This window comes from Maniola hyperantus, chromosome 23 (assembly GCF_902806685.2).
Source record: "Maniola hyperantus chromosome 23, iAphHyp1.2, whole genome shotgun sequence".
NCBI lineage: Eukaryota > Metazoa > Arthropoda > Insecta > Lepidoptera > Nymphalidae > Maniola > Maniola hyperantus.
In genome coordinates, this window is record NC_048558.1 from 3,218,491 (window position 1) to 3,240,977 (window position 22,487).

Below are 22,487 nucleotides of genomic sequence, written 5' to 3' on the forward strand. Positions count from 1 at the left end.
TTAAAAAAATTGTTCTAGATCTTTCTTCAAAATTCTCGAAGACGCCACCACCATCCCCTGTAGATTTAATAATGAAAGAGAGGGTGAAAAGAGATGAAAGCGCTAGTGATAAACATACTGGGCTACAACCTAAGAGTTAGTTATTTTTACCTTTGAAAAGCTTTTCTCCTGTTTCTTCTTTTCCAAAGGTTTTACAACTTTTACGTATATTTTTAAAAGATGTTGGCTTGCTTGGACTAGTTTGTCCTGTTTTATAACTTTGATGTTTTAATGTATATTATAATAGTATGTTTACGTTTTTAATTTTTTTTAAGTATTTTTATTAAGACTCATTTGTTATTTTATAAATAAGATCATACTTTGTAAGAATGCTGTGACACTAAAATCCAATATTACGTACTCGTAGGTTCAGAACCGTCATTATTGGATGCAAACCGACAGTCTCCTAGGGCTTCTTCAGCTGGGGATAGTTTAACAAGTGAAACTGAAGCTCATCAAAGTGGTTAGTACATATTGTTTGTAGACTCATTTCATGTGTCCCAGTCCAAGTCATAAACATACCTATTTAAACAAAAAGGACTCTCTAAAACCCTATTATTTTTATAAATTTTATTCAAATATATTTAGGCTATAAATTTCATTTCAAATCATCAACGATCTTATGATAATTATATACTTAACTTGGATATAATATTCCTTTTATAAATAATATTCTCGAAGTTACGGGAAATGCTTCATGCATTGTAGTGGCAAAATAATAATCAGGTAGTCATAGCGAAACTTTACTCATTGCTAAGTAGAAAATATAAAATCAGCTAAAAATTTGTTTGCCACAGTATTTAGTTATGCCAAACGTCGCATGTTGTTTATTTCTTCATAATATTATTATAATCAAATATTTATTATTACAGAAGAAAATTTTAGCACCTAGATTAGAAAGGTAAACATTTGAACACCCATTTTAGAAAATATATATATTGAAACATAAATTAAATGAGGTCATCTAATCCCAACCATTAAGATTAATTTGCTATAATCACATACGTTATGCCAATATCTGTCGCACAGTAAATTTTACTTTCTTTCTTGCGGAGTCCTCACATTGCTTAGGTAAGTGGACACAATTGGAAGAAGCATCATATTTATAATAATTACTTCATCAATGTCGCTTTTTAAACTTCCTAAAAGACGAGTTAGTGTACTATCATCAATAATAATTATCAAGACAATTTTTGTTTCCACTCTACATCAATGTTCACCTTTGAGTAATGTTTCGCTTTGATTCCAAATTTTATTTGATTATTTTGGACGTATTTGCCACATTAGCTTTCTTCACTGTGATCATATTTATCTTTTTTAGTCGTCTATACTCTAAACTTCTTATTTATACATAAAATGCCTAGATGCTTTTGCTGTTTATTTTTTTACAGCAACGATTTCAACTTGCACGGTATGTTCGTTCATTAATATAGACGTAAATTGGTTTTATATAATAAAATCAAATAATTGTTACCTCATCTAAAGGAAATTAAATTACACTTACTTCAAAGAATATAGTGCACTAATAACAATTATTTAATAGGTTTGAAAATCATTATTCTAAAATTGTATATTTTCTTTCCAGAAATATTAACAGAAGATCTTAAGGCAGCTTCAATTGATAGTTCAAAATCACCAACAAAACATTTAGCTGATGACACGTCATTTGTTAATGTCGATAAACCTACAATAACAAGTGGTGCTAAAGAACTAGTGGACCGTACAATAGAAAAAAGTATTGATGTGATCGACCAAATCAAAAAAGAAATGGAAGAAGAACTGCACAAATCAACTTCATCAGATACATTTTACTCAGAATCTAGAATTGAAACTTCTACGTCATCCTCGTCCATCCATAAAACTGTTGAAGGAACTCAGCTAAAGTTTCAGAGTATTGATCCAGAGGCGGTTATGTCAGATATGATTTCAAAGTTTGGAACTACCGGTGAATATACCACGGTACTTTCACACAAAGAAACAGAAACTCGGAAGATTTCAGGTCAAGAATTTTTCTTAGAAACTAAGCAAGTTTCATCATCAGATGATGATTCACTTATAATTAAGACAGAAACTAGTCATGAGTTGAGAGGTCAAGAGCATGAAGTAAAAGAAAAAATGACAGTTAAAAAAGAAGGAGACGAGACAGAAACATCTCAAAAGAAAATGGAAAAAGCTCACGAAGCAACGGCTAAAAGATCTGATAAAGAAACTAAAACTGTTTTCAAGAGTACTGATGATACAGATATAGTTAAAGTAGAAATAGAATTTTCAGAACAAGGCCTTTATAGAGGAAGACAGACAAAATCAGAAGAGAAAATGACTGCTTTAAAAGACGAGACAGTTAAGAAAACACATGAAGTCAAAATCTCAGAAAGAGATCTTTCCCATGAGCAATGGGGAAAAGAATATTTTACGCAGCCAGGAGAATTAGAAGATATTAAGGAGGATGAGGACTCCAAATCTAGAATTGCATTTGTAGATTCCAGTTTAAAGATAGTCGAAAAAGATGAAATTGTATGTAGTGTTGAATTTTCTGAAAAAGGACAAGTAATAAGTTCAAAAGTAGAGCACCATAGGGAAGAATCTGTTATTGAAAGTAAAGAGCACGATGATCTTAGTTCAGATGCTTCTCATATTCCAAGTTTTAAAAGTGAGTCTGCAGAAAGAAGAGATTCATCCGAAACGAGTCCTAAAAGCAAGTCTAAATCATTTAAAAAGGACGATGAAGTGTATGAGGTAGACTTTATAAAAGAAATAAGGGTATCAACTTCACCCGTGAAAAGCACATTTAGTCGTACGGGTAGTCAAGATACACATTCAGAGTCTGAAGTTGTACCAGAATTACCTCATGATGACAAATTAAGTGAGACACCAAAGAAGGAACCTTCTACAAAATCTGTAGTAAAATTATCACACAGTGATGATTTGATATTAGAAGTGTCAGTCACTGGAGAAATTTCCAGCGCTGATGAAAGTTTAGCATTCACAAGTATACCTGAATCAGCCCCTATTTTATCGTCAAGCCAAATAACAAAAAGTACTGAAGCTGATATAATTGAAACAAAGAGTGGAACTATTGAAACTAGCACGAAAACTACGAAAATTGATATGTCCCCAAGTACTTTAGAAATATCAGACGATATTAGTACGACTTCTAAAGATGTAATGATAAAATCTGGGGAAAGTATTGATACTGAGTGTATGGTAAAATCTTTAGAGTTCCATGAGAGTGAGGTTTTGCAGAAGTCAATGGATTCAACCGTTAGTGCTGAAACATTACACGCATCTGAATTTTCGACTGAAGCTGATTCAGCTTTTTTAACGGGCACAGACTATAAAAAAGAAGAAATTAAATTAGTGAAAGAAAAAAGTACTGAAGATATTTGTAGTAGTGGTTATGATACCGATTTTTCCTCTGCCGAGTTTCACGGAATGAAACTTGAGACTGATAGGGTAGCTTTAGACTCTTTGATATCAACTCAACCTCTTGCTGACTTGTCAGTTTTAGAAAAAACTATTGATGAAGTTAAGCAATCTTTGGAGGCAGCACAAGTTGAAATAATAAGTGAAAAAAGTGACGGGAGTATTAAATATAAGCAGTCTCCATCTGAATTCCAATTCAAAATTTTAATTAGTCCTGAAAGACCTGAAGTGATTAAAGAAGAACCTCATCATGCTGACATTAAAATTGAGAAGATGGTTATTCATGAAGATAAAACTATTTTTACTGTTGAGAAAGATGAAAAATTATTAGATAGTCAAAAATCTGATAGTGTATCTCACAAAGTTAGTTCTCAAGATGAGACCACATTCTCAGATGAAGATAAGGATACAATCCATATAAAACAACCTAGTCCGCCATTAGAAGCAGACATATCTATCAGGTCAGATAGTGGGCCCCACTCAATATTAGACACAGAGAGTGAAGGCTTATCTGACAGAAATGATTCATCAAAAGGGAGCCCAGAAGTTAAACTTAGAGCGCCAAAACATGTTAAATCACAATTAGGAGTTATAGAAAGGCGATCTGCGTCTGAAATCGAAAGTTGGTCTAGTTCTGGTGAAAGCCATTATCATAGTTTTGAACATTCTGAAAGTAGACCTTTGTCTTCTGATGTTGAAGTAATGATGACAGCCCAAAGTGGCACTGACTATGAAACAGCTCTCACTAGTCATGATCTGTCTTCCCAGTCATTGAGAACGTCCAAAGAATATTTTACCGCTGGTAGTTCATTAGCTTCAAGAGATAGTATGAAAAGCCTTGATTCAGATGGATCTAGTCATGTAGCTAGCATAGATATATCAGATGCATCTGAAACACTTGTTCCATCTGCTCATGAATTAAAAGAAGAATTGATGGAAAGTAGCACTTATGTCGAACAATTTCTTCATGAACCAGAAAAAGAGATATCTAAAGTAAAGGAAATTAGTGACGAAGAAATTTCTGGCGAGGACGAAGAATTCAGAATAGATAATACTGAACCATTAGGTAAGATGAAAAGATCACATGAAATGCGATTTCAACCTAAAGATATGGTACCAGAGCATTTTCCACTTGCTGGTACTTCGGAAAGTATCGAGTTCGATGACGATTCATTAAAAGAGAAGGAAGGATCTGACACAACCATTTCTAGTCAACTTAAAACTGATGAGATTTTATCATCATCTATTTCAAAACTAGATATGTCTTCATCTCAGTCCCAAATAGATTTAGACAAGGAAGAAGTACAAGAAACCATCAGTAAATCATCAGTACACAGTGAACACGCGGTACCATTTTCCGTCACTAAAGTGAAAAAGCCACAAAGAGAATTTGTAGATGTAGATAGTGACATCATTCCTGTAGGCTCGGCAGAGTATGAAGAAATAGAGAAATTCGGCAGTGTAACTACTAAATTAAGACCATCTAGAGATGAAGATACCGAAATCAAAAGAGTCATACAAATGGATGAAAGTATTCCAAAATCTGTTACCACTCAACCCATTCAATCGGAAGATGTTAAAGAGGAATGTGTGAAGAAAGTAATTAAAGAAATAAGTACAATTCCTTTCCCTATTGCGGAAAAACCGCTGAGTCAACGGGAATTAGTCGATATTGAAGATGATATAATCCCAGTGGGCTCAAAACAATATGAAGAAATATTAAAATCAAAGAGTGATTCATCTGTACCAAAGACAAAAGCTGAAAAATCTGGTGCTAAAACACCTGAAGCTCAGCTAGAAAGTAAACAAAGTTCTACTTCAAGTTTGAAAACTCACGAGCATCTCTCCACCCCACACACTCCGTTATCAGTCCCAAGTCAAAGCTCTCTATCTACTGAAAATGGGAGAGAATATGTTCTTGACGATATGTATGATATCTCTGAAACACCAGAATTAAAGTCTGATATAATTACTGAAAGTAGCAGATCAGAGCTTGTTATAACTACGGAAGAAAAACCTTTGCGTACATATGAAAAAGAACAAGACTCACCTACTAGCGATGAATTCGAAATGGTTGACAAGCCTAGTGAAATGGACGATTTTGTGGTTATCGAAGAGGTTGCTAAAGAAGCTCAAGAAACAGATCCCGAAGGTAAAAGTGTGCAAATAAAAGCACAAAAATATGTAAAACGACATGATACCGAGATAGAAGAATATTTGTCTAAGACAACTAAAAAGCAAGAGAGTTCAAGTAGTGCATCTGGATCATTATCTGATGAAGAACTTCTCCAATATGATCTAGAACAAAAAAAATTGCAAGCCCAAGAATTAGCTGAAATTGAAGCGGGTAAGCGATGGATCCAGATGCAGTTTGAAGGAGACCCTAGGTATGATTATGAAAGAATTCCGTTGGAAGATATTAAAGAAGAAGAAATGACTGATTTTGATGCGAGTCGAATAGGAAGCTTAAGCTCACAAAAGGAGTCTATTGGAAGTTGTGGCAGCTTTAGAAATTCCTATGGAAGTCTTTCTGAATCAGAAATGGCCTCACGTATGAGATTTAGATTAAAAGGAGAAAACGATGACATTTCTATCAGCTCTTTGCAGGAGTTTGAAAATCTGGAAAGGGCCCTAATGGAACAATATCAACAACATTCTTCATCATCTCAGGACTCTCTAAATGGATCATTGCCTCGTAGATATATTCTTAGTAAAAGTCAAGGTGATGATATATCAATTTCAAGTTTAAAAGAGTTTGAAGGACTTGAGTCAGCCTGCTTAGAAGCCTTAAAAGCAGAATTACTGGCAAAGCAAAAAGAAGCTTTGCTAGTAGCTGATCCTAAAGTAGTTAGCGGAAGTTTTCTAGAACAAGAAAAACGTGCATATGACGACGGCAGTGATAATAGCCCACCATTTAAGAGTGGTAGTCCAGGACAAAAAGGTGGAAGTCCCTCTCAAAAGAGTGGCAGCCCTTCGCAAAAAGGTGGAAGTCCATCTCAAAAAGTTGGGAGCTATGGTAGTCCTTCACAAAAACTTTTAGCGGATTCAGCAGCTATAAGAAAACTTATTGATCAACAATTAGCATTAGAACAAAGAATGCAAGAAGCTAGACCAAAAATTATCACTGTTAAAAAATTTGACGATAGAGGTGCATTTTTTGTTCCTGAACCTGAATCGGGAAAATTCGAAACAAAACCAACTGAGGTATCAGAAGACTGTAAAAAAGCTTCGTCTTTCGTTTGCGCTGCTGCTCCCAGCGATGGATCAGCAGAATCCATACCAGGAGATTGTGAAGAGATGATGAAAATTTTAGATCAAGAGGAAAAATCAAAGAAGCAAGAAGAGGAAAAATCTACAACGCATACTGAGGGAGGTGTGATAGAAATTGTGCGAACGCAAAGTGTTATCCAGCAAAAGTTCATAGATGGTAAAAAGGTTTCCGAAACAATAACCAGCACAGATAGTGAAGGAGGTGTAGATATACCAACAAGACCTAAGCAATACGATGACGGGGGTATGTCCGTAGGTTCTGAAATATCATCTTCCTTAGCCTCGCAACCTTCAGAAATGGATAGTTTAATGACTATAATAGAAAGACATCCATGTGATAGTGAAGTGGTAACCTTTTCGAAACACACAATAATTACATCATCAGAAAAATTTGAAGATAAGCCCGAAGATTTAGAGTTTTCAAGAGAAGGAAGCGCAGTCCGTGAACTATCGCCCTCCTCTGGGAGGTCGGTAGCTCACAGCATTATTTCCGGCAAATATTTCACAGATCCAGCCAGCGGTTCTTGGAGCGGTCAAGATGAAGAACTGAGTTCATCAGGAAGTTTTAGCAGGTAAGAAATCATTGTTTGAGAACAAAAATTTAACAAAATATTATCCGCTATAACTTTACTTCAAATATTTATAAGTGTATTATTTTTCCTTAGAGAATCACATACTTAATCTAAGTTGGTGTGTGACTGCTTGCTCGCGAAGTTTACGGAAGAGGCTTTTCTACGCATGTGTGGGTTAGGTGGAACGTAATGCGGTAAATTTATTATGGTAATGATTGCCTACTGGCATAGATTAATATACCTAGTTGCAAGCGTTACCTTACATTTATATATTCATCTTCGCAGTCTGTCTTGCAACTCGCCGTAAATGTCATCAACGCGATTGCTAGACCAGAAAGAAGGCGTAAAAGTGAACAAATAGTCAGGGTCCCAGCTCGCCACACGTCCCGCACACTTCTGTGAAAATGCATTTGATATACGCATTTACAGCCTTAAGAGATTTTAAACTTAAAATTATCTCTTTGCAGAGCTCGCGCCGACCTGATGTTAGGGAGTACAGATAGTCTGGAAGCCACTAGTTCAAACGCTACAAGAGCAACATACAACTATGAAGTAGACACGCCTATGACTGGGAGTCTTACTTCTGGAGGTGAGTTAAATTAACAGTAAAATTCGAAGTTGTTGGGGGCTGAGAAGTTAGTAACGAGGCGAATGACGCATCCAATGACATGTTTTGTTGCGGCGAAACAAACATCATCGATTTGATTCTCTGCGCATTTTTTTTGTTTTGTAACTCACTTCTCAACCGCCAAAGAGATTGAATTCTACTTTTTAAAAAAATATTTATGAATGTCAGCTTATTTTGCTAAATACTTTCTAAAGGCGAAAAAAGATTTTTAACTATCTACAGTAACCGGCAGAAAATATTGTGCATCGACCTTCCGACAAAGGGATTTTGGCTTCGTAGAGCATTGTCTCTGTCACTCATACCTTTGTGACGTTTTGTCTCATCAACAAAGACTACGCTCTACGAAAGTGCTATCTCTTTTCAAAAGTCGATGTACAATATATCCTGCCGGGTCACTTTCACACTTTCGATCAACTATCTTATCTACCTGCAAAGTTACCTTTAACCATAAAGCTTATTGGTTCATCCATAATAAGAATAATTATTGTGATATTATAATTTTATAATACTATCTATCAATACGATGGCTTTTTCAAAATTTCATATTAATTTTACTGTCATTTTGTTTAAAATTTTTACAATAAGAATCTGACCTGCATAAATAATTTTGAGTAAGGACTCGCCATGTTAGCTCTGTTTAGTATAGGTATGATTTGAGTCGTTAATCAGGGTAAACCGTACTATTTACATGACAGCTGACACATAGGGCAAATAATATGGCAAGTCATTTCTCAAAATTTACGCATTTGTACTTCTTATAGTCTTTCCACAATATTTTAGCATGCAACTAACCGTTTTCATTAATTACATTATTAATCTTATCAACTATCATTGCAGATGCCTTCATACCCTGCTTAATCAATACTAACAATCCCTAAAATTAATTATACTTACATGTACTTACTTCCTTTGGGATAATTTATTGACTAGTGACTACGCAACAAAAATTTATAGTTCTTTGATCAGTTTGATCAAACATAATAAAAACATTAAAAATTAGACCAGAATTATTTTCTCAAAAAATCAAATGGACTGCAGCTGGCCTACCGCTGTAACTTGACAGATATAGTGTGACGATAGCAATTACCCGATACACTCACACTATTTACTGAAACTATTGTACAATACTTAAAAATACCATAAATTCAACCAATCACAACAATTAAAATTACAGCATTGACTGATGCAGCATTTCAACAATCAACAAGCAGTGTGCGATCGCAGTCACTTCTGATCTAGCCTCTAATTGGCTGATACACTCTCATATTGGTTAAAATTAATGTTGCAGAGTACTTAAATTCAACAGAACATTTTATAAGGCTATCCCTTTTTGGCTGATGACACGCAATTTTCAAAAAGGAGAGATACGAAGAATGTTAATGATTAATTTGCTTGGTAGAATTAGGCATAAAACTATGATTTTACCGATGTGTTAACCACGTTTTGATAATCAACGATAGCATTTAATTCTACCACACGCTTTAGACGAGCAGATAGTCACCGCATTGATTAAAATCCATCCAGCCACAGGAATTCTTCAAATGTATAAAGTATCCCATGTAAACCCAGTAAACCCAGTATACCCAGAAAAACTTAGCCCTGTTTTGGCTGTTGCAAAGTCGAGAAAGAAAAACTTAAAATTCTGTCCGTCAATACATTATCCCAAGATTCTCTATTGCTTTGGCCAAGCTTGATACTAATCAGAAAGATAACATAGCGCGCCCTCCAGGCTCTAACACCATGGTTTCCTCGCTCGATACCTTGGACGCAGTGACAGCGGTGCAAATGGAAAGTCTGGAACATCAGTCTACTATAAGTGAACACCATTCGCAGGAATATGAAGTTCATGAACCGGATTCTGATACGGAAAGACTGGTGAGTCTGTTTATTTCATGTAAGGCCGAAATACCCACTTTCATCATCATCATCAACCGATAGACTTCACTGCTGGACATAGGTCTCTTGTAAGGACTTCCACATGCCACGGTCTTGCGCTGCTTGTATCCAGTGGCTCCCTGCGACTCGTCTGATGTCGTCCGTCTGAAGTGGGGAGTCTTCCAACGCTAGGTCTTCCGGTGCGAGGTCGCCATTCTAGCACCTTGAGACCCCAACGTCTATCGATTTTACGAACTATGTGCTCTGCCCATTGCCACTTTTGCTTCGCAATCCGTTGAGCTATGTCGGTTACTCTAGTTCTCCTACGAATCTCCTCATTTCTGATTTGATCACGTAGAGAAACTCCAAGCATAGCTCTATCCATCGCCCGCTGAGTGACTCTAAGCTTTTTTATGAGGCCCGTAGTAAGCGACCATGTCTCGGATCCATATATCATCACTGGCAACACGCACTGTTCGAAGACTTTGGTCTTCAAGCACTGAGGAGTTTTGGACAAGAAGACATGTCGAAGCTTCCTGAACGCTGCCCAACCGAGTAGGATTCGGCAGCTGGCCTCTTTCTCAAAATTGGACCTATCTAACTGGATTGTGTATCCTAGGTATATACTATATATACTCGACAACAATTTTGAGTGCAGAAGCTCCTAACGATTACTGGGTGGGGCCGGACATAAGCATTAGACATGATTTACGTCTTACTCATATTCATTTTTAGGCCCACCTGCTGAGAAGCTAAGGTCGTTGCGCATTGTATTGAGGTCTTCTAGAGTCTTCCATAATGCTCACTTTAGTCGGCCGAAATTGGACTGGGCGTATCCCAATCACATGTTGATATGGTCAAGCGTCCTAGCTACTTTTAGCAGTGGTGTTTAGAGTCCAAATAGTCTCTTACCGGTTGACCGCACACTGCCCCGCTTTTTATAAGAGAATATAAGCGAAAATATAAGTCATTCAAGATTTTATAATCAGTCCCATTTTCTTCTCTTTTTCAAATTTTAAGCTGGGAGTAGGTAGACAAAGGTTATCTTCTATAATATAAAAATGAATCAGTAATGTGTTGGTCATCGCAAATCTCGAGAACAGCTGAACCGATTGCGCTAATTCTTTTTTTATAATATTCCTTGAAGTACGGGGATGTTTTTACGGAGAGAAGAATTTAAAAAATTTGAATCGACTGTTAGGCGGAACGAAGTTCGCCAGGGCAGCTAGTGAAATATAATTCTAAATAGAAGCGGGAATATTTTTACTTCAATACAATTTGCGAGCGCTATTGGATCGTCAAGTGAATCTACCCTTGGTTTGGAACGCCCTTTCTTCCGAGGAGAACCAGCAAAAACCTGGTTGCTCTTTTAAACAATCCAATTTACAACATGCAGCGGCCATCAGCGCCGAACAGGCCAAGAGGCGCAAATATGAAAACCTCGATGGGAGCTTCGTATTCGTGCCTTTTGGTGTGGAGACCTTGGGGCCGTGGGGCCCGGGGGCTCGAGCTCTTTTTGAAGAAATTGCGAAAAGAGTTATCGAGTCAACCGGGGACCCGAGAGCTGGCAGCTACCTTGGTCAAAGAATTAGTTTGGCCATCCAAAGGGGTAATGCTGCCAGCATCTTGGGTACAATGCCTCGCTGCGGTGGTCTCGATGAGGTTTTAGATTTAATTTAATTTATTTTAGTTTTAATTTAATGTTGTTTTTTTTAGATTTAAGTTTATTAATAGTTTATTTAATAAATTTGCATTATAATTAGATATAAAATTTACAACATTAAGGTTAAAGTAATATGTTGATTTTGTCCGTATCTTAAAAATTATTGAGTCTGTCTACCCGTCTGTTTGTTTGTTACCTTTTCACGGTTTTACCTCTGCATTAGTATTAGCAAAATCAGACACAAATTGCTTACATTCTGGAAAAAATTTATTTTGGTCCCGAAAAAATGTCTTAATTGCACGGCAAACCGCAAAAAAATACCGCTTGGACGAAGGGCAATATAATTTTATTTATCTTTGAACGTTCAAATTTTCAGGAACTAGATGATCGTGTTCCACGCGCTAAAGTACGTACGATAATGTTCGATAGCACAGACACGCTAAGTGCCGTCAGTGGAGATGGATCTGTAAAAGAAGCCACTGTAGAGGCCCCAGCAGCTACCTTCTACATCGGAGATACACCAATTATTAGAGGTAACCGTAAACTATTCACTTTATTGCATTTTAAAATCGTTGTAAATAATCGCGTCTGTATTCCATTCGTAGTGTTTTGGGTAAAAACAGATAATTCAACCTCAAAAGTACGCATATTCAAGGTTTTGCATGAAAACAAAATGGTAAAAAGTTGGAGACGGGAGAATGCTTTATTGTGATTGGTGGACTCGAAAGTCACATAATCAAGACAATGTGCGGACTGAGGGTACCGAACGGGCGTGGGCCGACTTTTATGCTAAGCAACTGCCTAAGCTTGGCGATTGGGGGTGTCTAGGCGTATAGGACGTGGTCGCTGGGTAAAAAAGACGTATTATTAGAATTTAGATTCACAAATCTCGTCATTATTCTATTCCATCTGAGTCGCTATGTGTCTGTTTAAAAACGTGATACTCACGTGAACTGTTGACTGTCTCAACCCAACGCCAGCCCACTATTAAACACGGGTATCCTTTCAGAATGAGAAGGGCTTAGGCCATAATCCACAACATCTTTGAGAACTTGAAGAACTCATGCAGGAGGTTTTCCTTTTACTTTTAGTCGCCATTACATTTTGACAGTATTATATTGAAAATCTGTTAAGATGCCAGACAAATCATATATTAGTTCATCTGTCATAACTCATCATTAATAAAATAGTAGCTATAATAATAGCTCTTGTAGCAACTAATAGAATGGAGATGATTTGTAGGAGACAGGCAAGAAGAAGAAGAAGAGAGTCAGCCAGCACTATCAGGTAGTTGTCCAGCGTCGCTTCCACCAGCAGCACAGTCCTCGCCGCCCATTCCCGCCCAGAGGAGGTAATTACTTTATTAATAACTAGCTGATATCCGCGACTTCGTCCACGTGGAATTAGGTTTTTAAAAATGTTGTGGCCTATGTCACTGTCCAGGTCTTTATGTATACCCATGCAAAAAATCACGTCAATCCGTTACACCGTTGCGACGTGATTGAAGGTCAAACCAACAAACCAACAGACAAACACACTTTCGCATTTATAATAAGCGCACACCTGTTTTACAACCTAAGGAGTCGAATTTTCAAAAATCCTTTCTCAGCCGATGTCTACGTCATAATAGCTAGCCAAAGAGCCCGATCCGGTAATTTGAGCTGTGCGTTGATAGATCAGTCAGACAGTCAATTAACTTGTCCTTTTATATATTTAGATAAATCTAGCTGATGTAGGTTAAAAATACCGTAGAAATTTCTCAAAATCCTTTCTTAGAGAGGTCTAAACGTTATAGAGAGAACCCACGTGCAAAATTGCAAGTTTCTAAACTCAGCAGTTTGAGCTGTGTGTTGATATGTCAGTCAATCGGTTTCTCCTGGAGAAGATGCAAATATTCCTTTATGATTCAATTAGTGCTTCATATACAACGAAGAAATAAATAAAAATTTATATAATTAAATTGCAAATATGTGTTTTTGACCAGAAAATCTTTCAGGGTGATTTGAGAGATTCGGATTCAGCTGATAAAAGCTGAACTTATACTGCAAAAGTTTCAGCAATTTAATTGCAATGTAATCAACTTAGTTAATTTGCATCAAAGTTTTGATTCGTGACAGTTTTGCTATTAAAAATTTGATCATTTTTATTACGTTCATCTTCATCACTATTATTTTACTTATTTTTCGTAACTTAAAATAATACAAATTACTTTATTAGTATTATAGATTTTAGCGTTTAAACTATCGTGAGTGATGTCCATTACACATATCTCATACCCGGCTTTACTCACGTGTTTTAGTCGACGTTAGCCCGACTAGTTTCGAAGCCATCCGGGGTCCTTTTTCAAAGGGAGTCAGTTCACAACAGGCTGTGCGGGCAGCGGCGCGCGCGGCGCATTGTCTCAACCGCGACGTGTGCGCGAACTGACTTCATTTAAAAAGGACCCCGGATGGGTTCGAAACTAGTCGGGCTAACGTCGACTAAAACACGTGAGTAAAGCCGGGTGTGAGATATGAATAGTATTATAGATCTTGTCATGTTATAAAGTTATAAAACTATGCGAATTGTTATGCTTTTTATCAAACATCACTATTATATAGGTACAATATATTATATTTCTTTTGCTAATTTCTAGTAAAGTCTACTAAGTACTAAAGTGCAAATATTATCGTTGCAGCTGCTATTGTTTAAGTCACTCGCGAGACAATCTCGGCAAATTATAGGTACACTGTTTATATTGTACTGCTATTTACATTCATTTGCCTTTTCAGTTTATCACCAGTTTATCGATTGAAGACTTCTGCCTACCTAATATTTAGCAATCGCTTTTTTGATAGGTATTAGAGAATAAATTTATTGATAAATAATTTTTTAATACATATAAAAAATTGCGGAACCAAATATGGGCCTTTGAAAGTAGTTTCGATAACTGCAAAGTGGCGCTACTAGATGGCATTAACAGTCGCTTCAGTAATGAGTGAACTGCCACTTCAGTAAGCGAGTAAGCGAAACCGTGGCCTAGCGGTCAAGGCGTCGGACGCAAACCCAGAAGACGCAGGTTCGAGTCCTGCCGGTTCCGCAATTTTTGATATGTATTTTTAAAAATTATTTAGAAATTTCCTTGAAGTGTAGGTAAAAACACTGTCATAAAAATTGTAAAAATTTATCGATTTTCAAATGTGTGGTTTGTTGTTACTATAATCATCGCATGTAAAAAGGGGTACAAAAATGTTTTGTGGAAATTTTCTTTTGTTTGTTTTGCAGCATCAGTGAGTTTTATTTTAATTAATACGGTATTTTTACACATGAGAAAAAAATCTAAAAATGTATAAAAAAGATAGTATTACCAATAAGCAACCGAAAAATGTTAATTTCAGTTTATAAAATTAGATAATGAATTTTATAATTCATTTTAAACATTTCACTTTTATAATTTGTCCTACAAATATCCAAAACGCATGATACCGTAGCCGCCATGTTAATTCCGACGGTGACGTCACATGTATTGAGATTGTAATGTATGTCACTAAGAAAACACCGTTGCTTACCAATCCGTGTGACGTCATGACAGCTCATGAACCTAAAAAGATGGCGGGTAGTGTTTTTGGCGGCAAAATCAGACATGCAAAATTTAAATGCATTTTTATTGCACTTATCGATCGAATAAAATTTTTGTAATTTTTTTTGTAGTTTATTATCACTTTAGGATCAAATTTAGACAGTTTTCAAAAAAGGGTAAAATACCCTATTGTTAATAATTTGTTACATTATTTGAAAAAAATATGAAATTTTAGGGGACTACAAGCTTAATTTCCTAGATTCCGCCAAAATAGAAAAATCACAATCTGTAAGGTACAACGTGCAATATGCGATATGCACCGCCCACCCTCCTTCTACTAAAGAAGCATGGAAAGCAAGCAATACACACCACCAACACACCTTCCAGAACACACTCAACCTACGTTTCACTCCGACACCGGAGCATCCTCAGGAGATATGGACTAAACAATGCACAATTGCAAAGTGAAACTTGGGTGTATTGCTTGCTTCTCCTGCTTCCATAGTAATGGGAGGGCATTCGCTGCATGTTGTATCATACCGGTTTGTCTGTTTTGGCAGATTAGAGCAAATCAATCTTGTAGCTGGGTATATTATGGAATTCCGCAAATTAACAAATTAAATGAAATCCAACAAATGAAATTTCCACAATACTTTCGCAGACGCTGGATTAATAGGTTTAATCAACTTTTTCTTTGCAGGTCTCTTTCAATGATTCCGAAGCCGGTGCAGTCAAGCTTTAATGGTACAAAGAAGTAAACTCAAGATAAAAACTTTTAGAAAAATGTTCGTTTTCATTATACTATTCTGTTAATTCACGGTTATTCTAACGTCAGCTTCGGCTTAGCGACTGCACTGTTTGCTAATACTCTGGTTGTGGAAACATTCCTATGTACAAAACAATTACTTTATAAAAACAAAAGAAACGAAATTTCTATCAACTTTTTGATAACCTGTTGACTAGTTTAGTATTTAGCAAACTGTTAGCAAATGTTATCTACTGCATTTTGACTTAAAATTTGGACTTGAGGGCCTGCGCAGACGAGGGACTTTCGTCCGCCGAGAACAAAACTCCCTCATGTTTTACTTCGATGTTTCACCTTACTATTACACCTTGCTAACAGATTAGTCGTGTGCATTATGCGATGCAGTTCTTAGTGACTCAGTTTTGTCCCCTGCGCCTGCGGACAATTAATATTCCCTCATCTGCGCAGGCAGTAAATTCTAGTTTCCTATGGTAACTTTGCCGTCACTTAACGGTCTCTATAAGCTATAACTTCTTGTTGTTGTGAAATTTTCTCGATAGACCGAATTTAACGTGCCGCGGGCCCCGAGGCTGAGTCATCGTATGTACAGGCGTATTCCCACTGATAGCTCTACTTGCCTGTGCTATTCGGCCGCTCTATATCTAAAAAACCGTTAAATGCAAAGAAAATTGCATTTGAGTGATCGCTAAATAAAGTGAGAATTTCCAGAAACTAACGTTTCTATGAAATCATGCTACGTCAAGAATTTTAGGATCATGAATTTCAGGAAGTTTTAGTTTGGTCAGTTTTTCTGAATTATCAAACTTTTTGACGATTATTTACTTACTCTTAAATTATTTATTGAATAACAGCTTTTTACATATAGGATGGCAGTATTTTTTCAGCCCTTTGCGTACATTCAAAAGACGTCACTGAAACTTTGAAACTTGAAATTATTGAAATAAATTGCATGGACTCGTAGAGAGCGTTCTAGACACCTGTGGTTAATTCTGTTGAACACAATCTCTTAACTAAATCGGCAGGTCTAAATCTAACGCTATCCTTTTCCGCACTGAGCATTATGAAAGGGATGGCAAAATGTATTTCAACCAGTCCTTTTAGTTTAGTTTAGAGATTGTGTAGAACAGAATTAGCCACACTGTCATCAAAAACGCCCTCCGCAACGCTAACCTAGAAAACAAGACTTTCTCTACAACATTAAGAATGAAAAGTTACTCTCGTCTTTTTATCTATATCTTTAGATGTAACTAAACATGATATAGACAAACATAAAAACAGACAATACTCCATTTCAACTTAATCAGTCAAATGTAATGTGAGATGTATTTCTTAATCCATTAATTGGATATATCGTTAGGCATACGAAATAAAAGTATTGTGCAGAATTTTGGATGTATTTTGGTACTAAATTTTGTACTGTGCCGTCGGGTATCCGACATCGGTCCATGTTATCTACTTGACCTATTAAGGCTGCCTTTTCACCAGAGATGAGCTACGTTGCTAAGCTACGGATGTGTCAAACCTGATCGCTTGATTCATAGCATAGCTTAGCTTAGCTCTAGAAAGAGGTTCAACGAAGCTAATTTACATACCTATTAGTTGAAGCGAGGGATGCGAGCTAAGGCTGAAGTTAGGGATGAGCGAGTGGTGTAGCTATGGCCCGGTTTCCACTTCAGCGAGGCAGAGAGGCGATCTGTTTAGTTGACCAATCAAACTCTTAATAGATGACGTGAAAAAATTATCACGTCATCTTTTATAATCTGATTGGTCGACTGAGAGGAAATGTGTCCTCTCCTCTCCACTTAGGAGGAAACTGGGCCTCTGGGAACCATGGAGCACAGCTAATGACCAAGCGTACTTCAGCTCGCGTCATGCATCTTCCTCGCACACCGACCTCGCGCAAAACACATCTTCATAGCACACCTTACCCGTTCCGCTACATCACATAGTTTTGGTGGAAAAGATTTCGTAGCTTAGTTAGCTGGTTAACTACACCGCACATCTCTGGGGGAAAGGCAGCCAACCTCTATAGATAGCTTAGCTTGTTAGTCTTGAATAATCGCTTATTCGATGATGTTAACACTGTAGAGAATATCAACTATTTTGTAAGAGTTAATTTAAGTAGAGTCCTTACTGATCTCATTTTGAAAATCAAATGATTTTATTTCATACAGAATTGATGAATTAATTAAACAGGAAAAATGTCCCGAATAATTTAAAAGCGTAAACTTTTGTTTCTGTGAGTTTAGTCGCTCCTCATCAGTTCCAATAAAAAAAGGTCCTAGTAACTTTAAGGCTACTTTATCTATAGAGCGCACTTTGACTTTGCTCAGACTTAAGATTGAGTTAAAACAAGCAAACTAAGCAAAGTCAGAGTGCGCTTTATAGATCTCAGCCTAAAAGTAACTTAAGCTCAATACAGATCAATTTTAATCAAGTTTTCATTTAATGTCAAACAAATAAATTCACAAAGGAAATCTGTAAGCGAATCTTCCTTATTACAATTTTACAACTCAAATTATTTATCAACGAATAGCTTTTGCCCATGACTTTGTCCACGTGATATATTATTTTGTGGCACTCAGGGACAATGTAGATGTCTATCAGAAATCCATACCTACTAATTTTATAAATGCGAAAGTGTGTCTGTCTGTCTGCTAGCCTTTCAACCCATCCGTTCAACCGATTTAAACGAAATTTGGTACAGAGGTAGTTTGCATCCCGGAGAAGGACATAGGCTACTTTTCATCACGGGATTTTTAAAAACCAAATCCACGCAGACCAAGTCGCGGGCATCCTCTAGTTTCAGAATAAGATTCGTTCCGGAGATTACTCCCTACATGCATACTCACAAACTTAACTAAAAACTTTATTGCTTTATACTTATTATTACAAGTATAAGAGATTCTTAAGATAATCGATTATCGATAAGATCGATTCACTAATTTGATCAATGGAAAAGATTTTCGGATACCGTTTGTATGTTTGTTTGTTTGATTGAACTGATGTTCCTTGACAATAATTGCAGAAACAAAAGTTGCTTGTTTGCGCGTGTCTTAAGAGGGGTTTATTCGTAGCGCGCTCCAAACAAACGTAGACTCTCATTTTGTGTATTAATGACCCCTCTGACGCAGTAGTAAGCGCTGTGGTCTTGTTAGTGGGAGTTCGATTACCGGTAGGGGTTTGAAACTTTATAATTTCGAAATTTCTGGTCTGGTCTGGTGGGAGGCTTCGGCCGTAGCTAGTTACCACCCTACCGGCAAAGCCGTGCCGCCAAGCGATTTAGCGTTCCGCTACGATGCCGTGTAGAAACCCACTGCACCAGGGAGGTCGTCCGTTAAGAGAATCGAATAATTTATTTCCCAATAGACAGGGGCAATCTGTAAATTGGTTTCAATTCTTGCACAATTTCTGAAATAATTAGATAGGTAGAGATACAAAATGTATGATAAGATTAACGTGCGTCGATCACGGTTCACGGTCAGCATCTTTCTTTTATAATTACTACAGGCATAACGCTTAACTGAGTAGGTTCCTGCGGTAGTAGAGCAGTGCGGGAGGGATGTGAGCAGAGGCGGATTATCCCTAAGGCAAACTCGGCACTTGCCTAGGGGCGCGAGTTTAAGAAGGGGCGCGCGGGATCATGTAGATTTGAATTAGCGAGTCTGCACTTCAGATGTTATCTTCGTTTCTATTTATATATATAATTATATATATATTATATATAATATATATTTTCTATGCAAAATCTTGGGAGCGACCGCCTGCACTTTAATATAGCAAAGTATCAAGTCTTCACTCGTTCACTTAGTATAATCATTAATCGCCAACTACCAGTTTTTTTTAAATAGAGAATATTAGCCCTATTAAATGACTAATATTTCCCTTTCCAATTAGGCGTCAAGCTTGTGCTAGGAGTAGGTACGACAATAGTGCAACGGGCGGGGTTTGATCCGTCGACCTTTCGGTTTTCAGTCCACTCCTATACCGGTTGAGCTATTGAGGCTATAATACGCGACAGGACGAGATGGCAATCGAGGAGGAAACGCACCCACACCCGCACAACCCCCGCGTTAACCCAGTGCGCGTGGGTAACGTGCTGTTCCCCCGCCTCATACTCCAATTGTCATCTCAACCTGTCGCGGACTATACATGATTCATCGTTCTTCCGAAGTTAAGTCATCATCATCATCATCATGATCAACCCATCACCGGCTCACTACAGAGCGCGGATCTCCTCTCAGAGTGAGAAGGGTTTTTGGCCACAGTCTACCACGCTGGCCATGTGCGGATTGGTAGACTTCACACACCTTTGAGAACATTATGGAGAACTCTCAGGCATGGAGCTTTCCTCACGATGTTTTCCTTCACCCTTAAAGCAAATGATATTTAATTAATTAAAACGCACATAACTCCGAAAAGTTAGAGGTGCGTGCCCGGGATCGAACCCTCGACCTCCGATTAGAAGGCGGACGTCCTAACCACTAGGCTATCACAGCTTATTAAGCGAAGTTCAGTAGTTATTTATATTTTTAATATGGCTGCTAGAGGGGGCGCCTGTGACGTGCTTGCCTGGGGCGCTCTCGACATTTAATCCGCCTCTGGGTGTGAGAATGTGACGCGTGAGCTCAGTGAGTGACAACTTGTGACAACTGTCACCCTCCCGCACCGCTGTACTACCGCAGAAGCCTACTCAGGTATGCGGTATATACCTTTAATATAATAAGCATTTTTTCAATGTGATTGATGATATTATTAACTATTTCTAGTCATTTTTCTTTATTATCGTAAACAGTAATAAATTACTTACTTAATTGCTACGTGATTATTTTTACTATTACGAAAATTAGAGCAGTAAATAAAGTTAATTATTTATTTACATTATTTAAGAATTTTGTTTTTTATAAATATGTTTATTTTCTTAGTCTTTATGATTACTTGATCGTGAATAAAAATTAAATGTCAACACTTGCTCATTTTCAATATTTAAAGACTCCAGTACGCATTGGCCAAATGTATTCGGCAAATTGTTTAATCGCTGTTTACATTTTGTATCAACATCCCTTGATGTTAGTATGAAAACCCATCAAAAGTCAGTAAGCCGGTATACATTAGCCAAATGCATTGGGCCAATGTTTTCAAGGCAAAAGGTAAGTGAAAGGTATATGAAAGGTAACAATTTAGAGATACTCATAAAATGATACTCAATGGATTTGGATGATTTTGAATTAAAGTTTGAGACTGAAGATGACTTAATATCTAGCGCTATTGAGATAATAAAGCTTATTAAAAGCACTTGCTAAAACGCGATGTGCTTTATATCAGCGTGATAAGCTGGGTATTCATATGGGAGCAGTTACTGTAAGGCCGCGATTACACCTGTAAGTTTTACTTACGTAAGTAGCCTATGTAATTAATTGACAACATATTTACAGCAAAACTAAGGTAAATGTATTTATAACACTGTTAACATTATTTTTGTCGTAAGTTGATCATGTACTTACGAGAGTAAAACTCACAGGTGTTTCCACGGCCTCATGTATTACACGATATTGTAACCAAAAGTTATGGCTCATGAACGCGGGATGCAGGGCGCGATGCGGAAACATTAAATATCTAATTTCTCAGTCATTTACAGACTAATTTCAAAAATCACTGATTTATTTGTTTTAATCCATATTTTAATTCTATTGCATCGAATATGATATCAACAACATAATGAAACTTCTCCATTAGATACAATAATAATAACCGTCTTGTATAACGGCACGATAAGAACTTGGTATTATGTTACGCAAGATTCACGGTTATAGCTCCCATTATGATTATCCAGATTTTGATTCCACGCGAATCGAAATCATTGCTGATAGGTTAATAGTTAATTTGGTTTAAGAATCGGTGTGCTTAAAATAATGTTACTTGATGCTAGTGCATTGCTGTATTAAGTTTCAAGATCGGTTTAGTTGCCACGTTCGATTGTTTCAAGTTGTATTTGTAATATTGCTGAATATTCTATCGATAAACTTAAAATTATTAATTATTATTGAAATATTGAATAAAAACGCTATGTCTCATATTTCAATGTTGATGTTTTATTTATTCCTGTACCTGTATAGCTACGGCAACACCTGCGCATCATGAACACGGGATGCCTGACGCGATCAGGCCCATCTTTCCCGCTGGGCACTCTGGGCACGTACCCAGGGCCCACGATACATAGGGCCCTCTAGTCCCTGCCAGATCACTAAAGTATAACCGACCGATATTTTATTACCTAAAAACATATTTATTTCGATAAAATCAAAGTTCAAAAAGTCTCACTCAAACAGGACCAAAGAGATAGTTAACTATAGTCAAGACTGACTTATATTCGATCCTTCTTGTTTACCCCCGACACACTACTGTCATGATCATAGGGGCCCAATTACTCTAATGTGCCCAGGGCCTCCAATAGGTTAAAGATGGCCCTGGACCGCGATGCGGGAGCGCCACCAATATACGGAGAGTGTATCCAAGAACTTTTTTACCTGGTTCTTCCTTCACCTCTCTTTGCGTACCCCAAGGCATCGTTAAGGTCTGCATTTGTGATCCGTACGTAGTTGAAATTCCACGGACACGTACAAAGCTCGTTTCTAATCCGAACCGCTAGGATATGGAACGGGCTAAAATATTTAAGTGGGTAGATACAAATA

The 22,487-nt window shown here is 37.1% G+C and overlaps 1 protein-coding gene across 12 annotated transcripts in view; it reads left to right on the forward strand.

The window, feature by feature from the left end:
- Window positions 1–21,877, forward strand: part of LOC117993215 (ankyrin-2-like) — a 94,448-nt gene extending 72,571 nt beyond the window's left edge. For 3 of the 12 annotated variants that reach the window (XM_069506412.1, XM_069506413.1, XM_069506415.1), the window contains 8 exons: window positions 19–135; window positions 407–502; window positions 1,625–7,304; window positions 7,772–7,893; window positions 9,650–9,807; window positions 11,847–12,003; window positions 12,713–12,821; window positions 15,730–21,877. In XM_069506412.1, the coding sequence (XP_069362513.1) occupies window positions 19–135; window positions 407–502; window positions 1,625–7,304; window positions 7,772–7,893; window positions 9,650–9,807; window positions 11,847–12,003; window positions 12,713–12,821; window positions 15,730–15,787 (6,497 nt within the window). In that variant the 3' untranslated portion in view covers window positions 15,788–21,877. The other 9 variants (XM_069506414.1, XM_069506421.1, XM_034980968.2 and 6 more) reach the window with 6 other exon arrangements.
- The last annotated feature ends 610 nt before the right edge of the window (window positions 21,878–22,487 follow it).